This window comes from Sorex araneus, chromosome X (assembly GCF_027595985.1).
Source record: "Sorex araneus isolate mSorAra2 chromosome X, mSorAra2.pri, whole genome shotgun sequence".
NCBI lineage: Eukaryota > Metazoa > Chordata > Mammalia > Eulipotyphla > Soricidae > Sorex > Sorex araneus.
The window spans coordinates 370,826,501-370,839,421 of record NC_073313.1 but is presented as its reverse complement, the minus strand read 5'-3'; the positions used below and the strand labels follow the sequence as shown (position 1 = coordinate 370,839,421).

The 12,921-nt window shown below is 64.6% G+C and overlaps 1 protein-coding gene across 2 annotated transcripts in view; it reads left to right on the top strand.

The window, feature by feature from the left end:
• The window catches only part of PRKD3 (protein kinase D3), a 47,605-nt gene that overhangs the window by 20,693 nt on the left and 13,991 nt on the right, over positions 1 to 12,921 (top strand). For both annotated transcript variants that reach the window (XM_055122861.1, XM_055122862.1), the window contains 7 exons: positions 266 to 423; positions 2,438 to 2,630; positions 7,197 to 7,274; positions 7,695 to 7,878; positions 9,812 to 9,935; positions 10,715 to 10,792; positions 11,618 to 11,894. In XM_055122861.1, coding sequence (XP_054978836.1) covers positions 266 to 423; positions 2,438 to 2,630; positions 7,197 to 7,274; positions 7,695 to 7,878; positions 9,812 to 9,935; positions 10,715 to 10,792; positions 11,618 to 11,894 — 1,092 coding nt within the window. The remainder of the gene's footprint in view (positions 1 to 265; positions 424 to 2,437; positions 2,631 to 7,196; positions 7,275 to 7,694; positions 7,879 to 9,811; positions 9,936 to 10,714; positions 10,793 to 11,617; positions 11,895 to 12,921) is intronic.

Genomic DNA, 12,921 nt, shown 5'->3' with positions numbered 1-12,921 from the left:
GAGCTCACCGCCCCCGCCCTGCCCTCTGGGTTTCTAGTCTGAGCTCAGGGACCGCAGGGCCAAGCAAGCGGATCAGCACTCACAGAGGGAGCTGCGAGGGTGCGCGGGCTCAGGGGCGGTGCAGCTGGTGCAGCCCCCAGGGGCGGCAGCAAGGCTTCAGGGGCGGTGCAGCCCCAGGGTGGGGGGCACGCAGCAAGGCCTCAGGGGCGGTGCAGGCTCAGGGGCAGTGCAGGGCCTCACCTTCTGCCCTCTCCAATATGCTCAGGCTGTGGCTTGAACTACCATAAACGATGCGCCTTCAAGATCCCCAATAACTGCAGCGGCGTGAGGAAGCGGCGCCTGTCCAACGTGTCTCTGCCGGGCCCCGGCCTCTCGGTCCCCAGGACCCTGCAGACGGAGTGTGCGGCCCTGCCTGCGGAGGAGGTAGGTGCGATTGCAGGAGCCAGGCAGCCTTCCTGGAACACGAGGTGTGTGCAGACTCGGAAACTGGAAAGGACCTCGTGGAGGCGGGGTCTCCGTGTGTGTGTGTGTGTGTGTGTAGGGGAGGGTCACACTCGAAGTGTTCCTGAGTCCTGTAACCCGTGCTGGATGGTTGCTCCTGGAGTCCTGGCTGCCTGCTCAGTGCACTGGGCTGGGCTGTCTCTCCGGGGTCGCAGGTCACTTGGACAGGGAAGCCACGGTGTTCCCTCCGTGTAGACGGGCTCCTGTGCCCAGCCCAGGGCAGAAAGGAGGGCTCTGCGTGGCTCCCCCGCCGCCTTCCCCTCCATCTCTGACGTCGGCCCTTCCCTGCACCCCTCGGGGCGTGCGGCAGCCACAGGCTCTGCTGAGACGGGGTTTGCCCCGTTGTCTGAGATGGGAAGAGGGTGAAGCCCGCAGTGTAGACACAGGCACCTTCGAGGGCTCTGTGGAGCGGGGGAGTCCCTCAGGCTCTTTGTGCTGCTGACAGTGAGGCGAAGTCGCTCCCTTTGGAGACGTTCACGTGGGGGAGGATGGGGCGGGGACGGGGCGAGCGCCTGCCCTCCCCCACCTCACTCAGGTCCGCTGCTCGCACCCCTGCTACAGCCGTGTGGGCGGTGCCCGTCCTGTGTCCACCCGGGCCTGCTGGCAGCGGGGACACACGTGGCCACGGCTGGTCACGTGGCAGCGTGGGTCTGGGCCCGTGCGTGGGGTGGGCGGGGGCTGCTGGGCCCAGCCTCTGTCCCCCCGGGATGCAGGGCCGCAGCTGCAGGCGCACCCAGCCCTCCCCGCGCCGTTCCCTTCCTGCCTCCTGGGGGACGTGTCGTGGTCTCATGTGTGTCGCTGTGGCCAGTCATCTGTCTCTAGTCTCAGCGTTACTTAGAATTAAACTTTCCTGGCAAGCTACCGAGAGTTTCCTGCCCTCGCAGGAGAGCCTGGCAAGCTCCCCGAGGCGTATCCATACGCCAAACACAGTGACAATGCTGGGTCTCATTCCCCTGACCCTGGAGAGCCTCTTACGCGGCACCGCTGGGAAGGACGAGGAAGGAGAGGCTGCTGAAATCTCAGGGCCGGGACGAATGGAGACGTTACTGGGCCCCCTCGAGCAGATCGAGGACCAACGGGATGACAGAGATAGTGTGTGTTTCAGTATGAAAGTCTGAGAGACTGAGGCTGTTTCAGAAGATTTGTGTGAATCACGTTGACACTCTTAAAGTTTGTTTTCTGTTTCTGTGGTAATTTCCTGGTGAGGTTTTCTGGAAAGATCTGAGCATCTGGGGCTCGGGCGACAGCACAGCGGGAGGGCGCTTGCCTTGCACACGGTCGACCCGGGTTTGATTCCCGGCATCCCCCACGGTCCCCCAGCACTGCCGGGAGTGATTCCTGAGTGCAGGGACAGGGGAAACCCTGAGCACTGCCGGGGGTGGCCCACAGACAAGACGGAAGAGATCTGTCCATCTGTCGTACAATTCTTTTTGTTTGTTTGTTGGGTCACACCCGGCGATGCTCAGGGGTGACTCCTGGCTCTGCACTCAGGAATTACTCCTGGTGTGCTCGGAGGACCATATGGGATGCTGGGAATCGAACCCGGGTTGCCGCGTGCAAGGCAAACACCCTCCCCTATCACTCCAGCCCTGTCGTACGTTCATCTTAAAGCTTTCCTTCTTTATTTGTGAAAATTACATGTGTCCCTGGGAAACAGCTCATCACTGGCTGTGTGTGCGTGAGGATGAGAGTGTCTTTGAAGTTGTTGGGCGTCTTTTGTTTTAGATAAATAAAAGCAGAGCAGTGCTGACCTTTGCCCGGCAGAGGAGCGGGTCGGGCTTCCGGGGGCGCTGCCGGAAGCCCCCCGTGTTGGGAGTTTCGGCTCTAGCGTTTCCGTAGCTGGCCTTTACGGTCAGGCCCTGATCTCGGTATGGGGGGGGCTGGGGGCTGGGGGCGGGCGCTGCCTGCCCTGAGCTGGAACCCGCTTCTCTCGCAGTCCCACGTCCACCAGGAGCCCAGCAAGAGGATCCCTTCCTGGAGCGGGCGCCCCATCTGGATGGAGAAGATGGTGCTGTGCAGGGTCAAGGTCCCGCACACCTTCGCCGTGCACTCCTACGCCCGGCCCACCGTCTGCCAGTACTGCAAGCGCCTGCTCAAGGGCCTCTTCCGCCAGGGCCTGCAGTGCAAAGGTAGGCACCTACAACCCCAGGGCCTGCAGTGCAAAGGTAGGCGCCTACAACCCCAGGGCCTGCAGTGCAAAGGTAGGCCCCACACCCCAGGGCCTGCAGTGCAAAGGTAGGCGCCCACACCCCAGGGCCTGCAGTGCAAAGGTAGGCGCCCACACCCCCAGGGCCTGCAGTGCAGAGGGAGGCCCTCCAACCCCAGGGCCTGCAGTGCAGAGGGAGGTGCCCACACCCCCAGGGCCTGCAGTGCAGAGGGAGCCCCTACACCCCAGGGCCTGCAGTGCAGAGGGAGGCCCTCCAACCCCAGGGCCTGTAGTGCAGAGGGAGGCGCCTACACCCCAGGGCCTGCAGTGCAGAGGGAGGCGCCCACACCCCAGGGCCTGCAGTGCAGAGGGATCCCCTACACCCCCAGGGCCTGCAGTGCAGAGGGAGGCCCCACACCCCCAGGGCCTGCAGTGCAGAGGGAGGTGCCCACACCCCAGGGCCTGCAGTGCAGAGGGAGGCCCCACACCCCCAGGGCCTGCAGTGCAGAGGGAGGTGCCCACACCCCAGGGCCTGCAGTGCAGAGGGATCCCCTACACCCCCAGGGCCTGCAGTGCAGAGGGAGGTGCCCACACCCCAGGGCCTGCAGTGCAGAGGGAGCCCCTACACCCCAGGGCCTGCAGTGCAAAGGTAGGCGCCCACACCCCAGGGCCTGCAGGGCAGAGGGAGGCCCCACACCCCAGGGCCTGCAGTGCAGAGGGAGGCCCCACACCCCAGGGCCTGCAGTGCAGAGGGAGGCCCCACACCCCAGGGCCTGCAGTGCAGAGGGAGGCGCCCACACCCCAGGGCCTGCAGTGCAGAGGGAGGCGCCCACACCCCAGGGCCTGCAGTGCAGAGGGAGGCGCCCACACCCCAGGGCCTGCAGTGCAGAGGGAGGCCCCTACACCCCAGGGCCTACAGTGCAGAGGGAGGCCCCTACACCCCAGGACCTACAGTGCAGAGGGAGGCCCCACACCCCCAGGACCCACGTACAGCGGGAAGGGCTCCGTGATTTATTTTCTTTTTAAAGGGTTCGATCCTTTGGGGGCTGGAGAGCGACTACGGCGGGGAGGGCGTTTGCCTTGCGTGCAGCTGACTCTGGTTCAGGCCCTGGCATCCCACAGTGTCCCCTGACCCCGCTGGAAGTGAGCCCTGAGCACCACTAGGTGTGGCCCCAGAAACCAGAACAAGACTTTGATCACCTTTGAAGGTGTCTGTCTGCCACCGCCCCTTCCCCAGCCGTGGCACCCGCCCGCCCAGGTCACATCTCCCGTGGTGCTGCCCGTGGGTGCGGCTGTGTCCACACCTGCTCGCCAGGGGCCGCCCTTCCCGCTTGTGGCCCTGCTGTCGCTGGGGTCATAGCCCAGCTCGGCGGCACCCAGACGCTGTGGCTGCTGGGCTCAGGAAGCCCGTCCTGGGTCTGCACTCCCGCCCCGCCCCCGCCCCCACCAGGCCCGGGTCCAGGATTGCTGGGCAGCCCTCTGGCCCGGGCGCTTTCCTGGGTAAAATTGAGACTTGTGCGTGGTAACCGACCCGGGTTTGGAATATTCCTAGCCCGGCCTTTGCCCGGATGGGGCTTGTGTCTGCGTGTTGTGGGCGTGATTCCCCGTGTGCGCTGTGTGAGGGCACGGCAGGCTCTGCACAGACGTGGGCGGGTGTGGGTCTGCCCTGAGGTGCCCACCCTCGCACGGTCACCACAGGGTTCGGCCACTGACACCGGGGTCCAGAGTCAGGGATGCCCAGTGCGTGAAGACCGCTGTCCTCTGTTCATTCCACGTTCACACGTACCACACACGCTCTCACACACCGTTACCTGCTCACAGACTCTTACACAATCACATACCCACACTCACACACGTGCTCACATGTTCATACACATGTGCCACACACAGACTCACGTACGCCCACACTCACACCCACCCTGCACACGCTCATGCACACACCCACACGCGCTCACACACGCATCCTCTCTCTCAGGTATGTGCCTCAGAGAGTGACACGAACATGGTCACCTCAGAGAGTCGTCCCTGAATTGGACTGGCCGTAGAGGATGCGGGTGGTCGTGCGGGTGTCCCTGTCCTGACGCGCTGTCAGGCTTCCGGCCCCGTCCTGGGGCCAGTCTCTGCCCGGGCACGGGAGGAACTCACAGCCCTAGTGGACTTTGGTCTCATGGGATTTTCTGTTTTCAGTGTTTTCCAAAGTGGGCGATACCCCTCACTACACACACACACACACACACACACACACACACACACACACACACACACACAGAGGCTGCTGGAGTGATGGGGCGGGTGAAATTGGGGAACGCTTTTAGTTGGCTCTTGTAGAAATGGTGGATTTCTGGGGCGGGAGGTAGGGAAACAATAGGCCGAGTGGTGGTGGCTGTTTTTGGTTTTCTTTTCTGAAAGTCAGTCTGGGACCCTCTGTTTTGATTGTTTTCGTTCTATTCTTTTTTATAGTAGGAATAGTTCTGCGACCGAGTTATCTCATATTATCTAAAAACACTAGTTTTGAGGTTTCTGCTAGAGCAAATTCTCTTTATAGTTGTATATAATACAAGGGTATGAGAAGGGAGACCTGGGGCTGGAGCAGTAGCACAGCGGGGAGGCGTTTGCCTTGCATGCGGCTGACCCGGGTTCAATTCCCAGCATCCCATAGGGTCCCCCAAGCACCGCCAGGAGTAATTCCTGAGTGCAGAGCCAGGAGTAACCCCTGAGCATCGCGGGGTGTGACCCAAAAAGAAAAAAATAAGTAAGAGAGGAGAACTTCCCTTGGCAACCTGCAGCAGCGCGGACCGTCACGTCCACAGGCTGTGCTCGCGCTGGCGGGATTATGGTCGCACGAGGCCAGACGTTGGTGTCGGTGCCTGCTCTCGAGCGAGGCCGCTGTGCAGTCCTGCTGGGGGAGGACCGGGCCCGGGCCCGGGGGTGCAGCTCTGGCCGCCGGGTGTGCCCCCAAGCAAAACAACAACGGACCCGAGTGTGGCCGCAGCGGGGGCAGGGACAGCTGTCTGGGTCCCGGCCCCAGGCAGGCGGCGGTGCAGGGGGCCGGACTCTGGAAACCACGGCCAGGGACGGCGGCCGGGGAGGAGCCGACCCGCAGAGGGTGTCGTGAGTGAGTTTAAGGAACCTGCACCGCCCCCACGGGGCTGTTGGTCAACACGTTCACGGGCTGAAAGAAGCGTTTGTTCAGTTTCTGGATCCGAAAGTCGCAGGTTGCCGGTCTGAAGTGACCCAGGCTGTTTTCAGTATAAAATAGTTTCCATGACTCGGTACTTCCCTTATACAAGTAAGGCTCATGTGTTCCCGGGCTTCGTGTATCTGTACGGGTTACGCCACCCGGAAAGAAACGCTGCCCTCGTGTCCGTCTGAGTGTCGGGCTCGGAAGACAGCCAGCATCCACTCAAGTAAGACGGGCGGGTCTTTGGAGAGTCCGCAGCCCTGAGACCAGCCTTTCATGCCTCCATGAATGTCTCGCTTTGTGTGTGGGCACTTCAAAGGCAGCGGAAGGCAGAGGGTCTGAGACAGCCGCTGGGTGGGGGGTGGGTGAGGAGCAGGGCCGGGGCCTGGGTCCCTGGTACGACGTCACCAAAGGGGCAGACGGTCTGAAGCCTGGGGGCTCTCGGCTTGGCCCCCGAGCGTCCGAGGGCCGGTCTCCAGGCTGCATGCAGGACGATGGTAGGTCTGCCACGTGTGTGTGACGCCGGGGCTGTGGGGCTCAGGCACGACGCCCAGGCCTCCTCCCACACAGGGGCAAGGCTGAGCCTCCTTGGCACCATGCCAGGGCCAGCCCCGGTGGCCCCCAGGCACCACTAGGACCAGCCGAGGCCACGGGCGCCGGAGTATGGGCTCTCGGATTGAGAAATTGAAGGTGGGCCGCGCCCTTGCTGGGTGGCCCCCTGCACGCGTGGAACTCAGGTTTACTCTCTGGCCCCCCCTGAGCCCCCAAGCACGGCCAGCTGCGACCCTGGAGCACTGAGCCGGGAGCAGCTTCTGGGTACTGCCGGCTGAGCCGCAGGACCACGGGTGATGGGACCGGAAGGAAAAGCTCGTGTTGAACGGCAGCGTCCTCTAGTACGGTTTCGCTGCTCACTGGAGTATTTGTCTCGTGGGCTTCGCGGAAACGGCCCGGCCCGGCCCGAGTGCAGCCTCCCTCTGAGCCGAGGCCCAGCCAGGGCTGGTGGGTGGGTTCGAAGGGTGGCGGTTGGGACTGTCAGTCACCCGTGGGGTATCGGCTTTAGGGTCAGCTGCAGAGACACCAGCGGTCAGCCCCGCCCCAGAGTGGCCTGTGTGGTCGGGTCGGGGGGCGGGGGCAGGCCCCGAGAGCCCCCTGCAGACCCGCAAGAGTGGCCCCGGGGCGAGGCGGGGGCATGGCCAGAGCTGGGCTCACTGCCCCTGTCGTGGGCCCCGTCTTCCCGGGCCCCGAGTTCTCAGCGGGGGAGCTGAGACTCCCGCTTCACTGCAGGACTCGGGATGGTTCCCGGCGGGTGCCCGAGCCGCCCCCGCCCCGCCCGGCTGGCGGCACTGAACCGGTCGCCGTTTCTTTCAGATTGTAAGTTCAACTGCCACAAGCGCTGTGCCGCGAAGGTGCCCCGGGACTGCCTGGGCGAGGTCACCTTCAATGGGGGTAAGTAAGCCGCGTGGCACCTTCGTGGGTCGATGTGGGCATGAGACGGCTGCGTCCTGCCGTCCGCCTCTGCCTCAGGCCCGCCCGGCGCCTGGACCCCAGGCGCGAGGCTGCAGCCCACTGCGTGTCCCCGGCCCTCGCCTCCCTCCTTCCGTGCGTTTATCTGCACGGGCGCCCGGAGCATCTCTGGCCCTGCTGGCCGCCCGTGCCTGGGAGTGCTGGTCACTTGCTCGGCTTCTGGCGTGCCGGGCGGTTTGGCCCGTGGCCCCCCGCAGCCCTGAGCTGATCCACACAGTCTCCTCCAGGAAGCCGCTAGATTTTTATTCCAAGGTTCTGAAATGCTTCCTGGCGCTGGGGGGAGCGTGTCGCGGGTTGTGCCGTCCCCACTCTGACCCTGAGGCGCGTCTGTGGCCTTGCCAGAGCCCTCGAGCCTGGGCACGGACGCGGACATGCCCATGGACATCGACAGCGGCGACCTGCACAGCGACGGCAGCCGCAGCCTGGACGACGTGGAGGAGCCTTCCCGCCCCGACGACAAGATGTTCTTCCTGGACCCCTCCGACCTGGACGTGGAGAAGGACGACGAAGCCGTCAAGACCATCAGGTCAGGGGCCGGAGCGACAGCACAGCGGGGAGGGCGTTTGCCTTGCACGCAGCCGACCCGGGTTCGATTCCCAGCATCCCATAGGGTCCCCTGAGCACCGCCAGGAGTAATTCCTGAGTGCAGAGCCAGGAGTGACCCCTGTGCATCGCCGGGTGTGACCCAAAAAGAAAAAAAAAAACAACAACCCAATAGGTCAGGCCCAAGGTGGCACCGGAAGCGGAGAGTGGAGAGCCCGTGGAAATGGGGCCAGGGGACCCCCAGCGAAACCTCGCGGGGCCTTCCCACGTGCCACCCACTGTCCTTGGCGCCCCCGCGAGACAGGAGGCAGGAGGGAGGGCCCTGCCTTCTTCACCGTGGCAGTGCTCGGGGGTCAGCGGGAAGGGCCTTGCCTGCCCTTAGCTGTCCGTGACGCCCACGGGCTATCCCCAGCAGCAGACAGGCCGCAGGCCGACGGACAGCGTCAGGCCAGGGCCCCGCCCCCGATGGACCATGTCCACCCCAGCGGGGCAGTCGGTGCTTCTCGGCCTCTGGCGGCCTCCTTGCTAAGTGCTCCGTCCCGAGTGTGGTGTGAAACTGGGCAGCAGTGACCGTGCCCGGCGCAGCCTGTCCGAGGGGCTGAGCGTGAGTGTGCCGCGTCCACGTGCCCTGCCCCCTCCCCGGCTAAAGGCTGCTGGGGGTCGCCTGGGGCTGGCGGGGGCCTCCCAGTTGCCCGGGCCCTGCGGGAGCATCAGATAATCCTGCTGATTGCGGGAGTTCCCATTTGTTAATCTGTCAGCATTTTCTCAGACGTTACCGGGTCATCCAGCTTTTATTTCGGGCGGGTGGGCCACCTCGGGCAGTGCTCAGGGCCGCCTCCCGGCTCTGCTCTCCGGGTCGCTCTGGGGGGGCCGGTCAGCCACAGGCGAGGCAGACGCCCTCCCACTGTCCTCACTGCCGGTCCCACCTGGGTTGCAGCCGTCGAGCCTGAGTGTTTCTCGGTTCCTTTTCTTCGCTGCTCCCGGCAGAGCCGGCGCTGCCCAGCGCACGACTCCGCAGTGAGGTGTCAGCTCCTGGCAGGTTTCGCCGCGCCTTGGCGGGAGGGTGGTGGTCAGCGACACGGGTCACCTGTCAGTCTCACCCTGCTGAACTGTCACGTTCAGTTGGGCCTATTAAATCCCAGCCCTGTGGCTCGGCTGAGTCCTCCCATTCACCCAGTTTGGAGGCGCAGCAGATCCGCGTAGACCTCACTCACTAACAGACCGAGCGACTGAGACTCAGGACAGCTTTTCAGACACTCGATGGAAGTTGCTTAGTCTCCAGCCTCGCCGTCAGTAACCCCCGCCCTCCCACGCCTCCTCTGGTCGCACTTCTGTCGTCTCAGTGCTAGTACATCACTTGCCCCAGTGCTTTGTTAGCTGCTCGGTGGGCTTTGCCCTGGGAAGCCTGGGGCTCGGGGGCCGAGGCCCTTGCTTTGGGCCCCGTGGATGGATTTCGGTGTCCTGGCTCGGCCCGGGGGTGTCACCGTCCTCAAGGACAGCCTTCGATGAGGGCCCATCAGCCGGGCGCTCACCTCATTTGCTTTGAAACTTTATTTTCATGCTTACGAAGCACTGGAGGGTCGTGCTGATGATGGCGGTTCCGGCACGCGGCGTCCCAGCCCTGCCCCCAGTTGTGCTGTCCCCCCCCTTCCCTTGCCCCCCCCCCCCCCGCTGGCCTGGGTGGGCTCAGAGCTGTGACCCGCCCTCAGGTTCGCTTTCTTTGCCCTTATCCCCGTCGGGAGATACTCCGACCAGCAGGCCTCCCGGTCCGGCGGCCTGAGAGCCTGGGAAGAGGGCGGAGGGCCGGCTTTCTCCGGAGCAGGAAGAGGAGGCGGGCTCCGTCCCTCCCGCACTCGCCTCTCGGGCCTGCCTGCCCGTGTGTGTCGCGTGACGCCCTGGTCCTGCGTGTCTTCCAGCCCCTCGACGAGCAACAACATCCCGCTGATGCGGGTGGTGCAGTCCGTGAAGCACACGAAGAGGAAGAGCAGCACCATGGTGAAGGAGGGCTGGATGGTCCACCACACCAGCCGGGACGCCCTGGTCAGTGCCCCCCACCCAGCTGCGGGGACCGTCCTGGTTTCCTGGCGGTGCTGGCAGTGTCTCGCCGTGCCTCGTTTTCCCCCTGGGGCGTTTCCGTTGTTTTGGGGAAAGTGCAGGAACGAGGTTGCTCGTCCTGGTTCTGCCCTGCAGGGGGCGTGGCCCGTCCCCCACTCTTCGGGGCTGGCCAGATGGTGTGTCCACGCGAGTAGGGCCACTGGGGTCCCAGAGGCTCAGCCCCAGCCTCCCTGACAGCTGGACACGGTCCCGGAGAACCTGGGTGGGTTGGAGACGGGGGCGAGCGGGCTGTGAGCTGGGAGGAAGTGTTTGCCCTCGGGGCGCCTGGCCCGTGTTAATCCGCATCAACCCAGCACACCCGATTTTAAGGTGGGAAAGGCCCCCAAACTAAGACCCTGTTACCTGGGACAGAGGGTCGGGGCGACAGGACACGCAGCTGTCCTGCACGAGGCTCTCCAGGTTCCGGCCCGGCACCCCTGTGGCCCCCTGACCGTGGAGCCCGAGCACTGCCCAGGTGGCCCCCGGCGCCAGAGAGGATAGTCACAGTTCCCGGCCGTGCCTGCTGGGGCTCCAGCAGGCTGGGCAGCATGGCCGGGGCGAGGGGCGGAGACGGCAGGAGACACACCGGGCCCTGGGCGTGTCCCCGCACTCACCCCCCGGGGTCCCGGGACCGCCTGGGCACTGGCGCGTGGGCCCTTTCGTGTCGGTGGTAGGGGCTCAGGTGGGCTGGGGGCGCAGTCCAGCCCACCCTGTGCCCCCCGCAGAGGAAGAGGCACTACTGGAGGCTCGACTGCAAGTGCCTGACGCTCTTTCAGAACGAGTCGGGGTCCAAGTACTACAAGGTAACGCCCGCCTGTGCGTGGGCCTCGGTGCCCGCCCACGGAGCCCCGGGAGCCTGGGCGTGTCTGTCCGTCACAGTCGCCCCCCGCCTGCATAGGTGTGCGCGTGTGTGTGCGCGAGAGCGTGTGTGTGTATGTCCCATCCCGTGTGTGTGTGTATGTGTGTGTCCTTTCCCCGTGTATGTGTAGTATGTGTATATATGTGTGTGTATGTCCGTCCTGCCCCGTGTGTGTGTGTGTCCCGTCCCGTGTGTGTATGTGTGTGTCCTTGCCCTGTGTATGTGTGGTATGTGTATGTATGTGTGTGTATGTCCGTCCTGCTCTGTGTGTGTGTCCTGTCCCCGTGTGTATGTGGTATGTGTTTGTGTCTCCTTTCCACCCCGTGTGTGTCCCATCCCGTGTGTATGTGTGTGTCCTTGCCCCGTGTACGTGTAGTATGTGTATGTATGTGTGTGTATGTCCGTCCTGCCCCATGTGTGTATGTGTCCCATCCCTGTGTGTGTGTATGTGTCCTGTCCACGTGTGTATGTGGTGTGTGTTTGTGTGTGTCCCCTGCCCACCCCACGTGTCTGTGTGTGTGTGTGTGTGTGTGTGTGTGTGTGTGTGTTTGTGTCCGTGTCCTCCTGCAGTCGCCTGTGCTGGGCTGGCCCTGCCCCAGCCAGCGCCCGTGTTTCTGCAGGTGGACAGTGGGCGCTTGTGGCTCGCTTGCTTCGCGGGGGGGGGGGTCCGAGCGTTCCTGGGGCCCAGTCCCGCGCGGCCGGGTGGCAGGTGGGCGGCGCGGGCAGTGGCGGGCTGCCTGGCGGGCTGGCGCGACCCTCGCTCCCGCAGGAGATCCCGCTGTCCGAGATCCTGCGCATCTCCGCGCCGCAAGACTTCTCGCACGTGCCCGCGGGCAGCAACCCGCACTGCTTCGAGATCATCACTGACACCATGGTCTACTTCGCCGGCGAGGACAGCGGGGACAGCGCCCACAGCCCCGTCCTGGCGGCCGCCGGCGTGGGGCTGGAGGTGGCGCAGAGCTGGGAGAAGGCCATCCGCCAGGCGCTCATGCCCGTGACCCCGCAGGCCAGCGTGGGCACGGCCCCCGGCCCCGGGAAGGATCACAGTAAGCACCGTGCCAGGCAGGGCCGGGCAGGGCTGGTTGGGGCTGGCTCCCCCCCCCCCCACCGTCTCCTGCCCTTCGTGCTGTGTCTCGGTGACCTTGACCTCCGTGAGCTCCTGACGTCTCCGTCCACACACCTCGGCCAGGCGTGTCTCTCGGTACCAGCCCCTCCGTCGAGGGCTCTCGGTACTGAGCCCAGAAGAACCAAGAAGGCGCCCGACGGGGCTTGACCCCGAGGAGGGCCCAGAGGGTCAGAGATGGGCTAACTCGGACCCGCTGGCCCGGGATGAGCCTTGGTGTCATTTCCCCTCGTGCTTGTGAGCCCTCGGGAGGCAGAAAGGCTGCTGGTCGCAACTCCGCAGAGCGTGGGTGGGGGCTCGGGGCATAGACCCCAGCCTGGGGAGGGAGGTGGACGCCCGAGGGACGGGCCGTGGAGCTCATTCTCGGGATCTCGCTCCCCTCGGGAGCTCGCGGGTGTTGTCGTCTGTTCCTGATCATCTGGTTACAGCCGTGAGTGGAACTCAGCCCCAAAAGCCTCGGGGCGCAGAGGAGGAAACCTTGTCTCAGCTTGGGCGGGGACCGTCACACGCATACACACAGACCCTTCCTGATGGACTAAGAGGGCGGCTCTGGGCCCGAGGAAGGAGCCTTGCACGCTCTGACCCCGGTGCGCGGGGCCGAGTGTCCCCAGAGTCAGTGCCAGGGTTCCCAGTCTACACCCGCCCACAGAGCCTCGCCGATGTGGCGGCCAGAACCAGCTCTCTGGACGGACGTGCGGTGGCCACCCTGGCCCGGAGGTCTTTCAGGGAGAGCCACGACCTTGGGCTTGACCCCAGGACCCTGGAACGGCTGGAAAGCCAGTCAGAGCCCCTGAGTTTTGCCTCAGTTTCGTGTTTGAAATGAGTTCCTGGATTAGGGCTCGAGCCACCCACCTCGGGCATGGCTCGAGAGACTCTGGGTGGGACCCCAGGCACCGGCCCCAGGCGCAGCCCCTGAGAACAGACAGAAACGGCCCCAGTTCATATCCTTG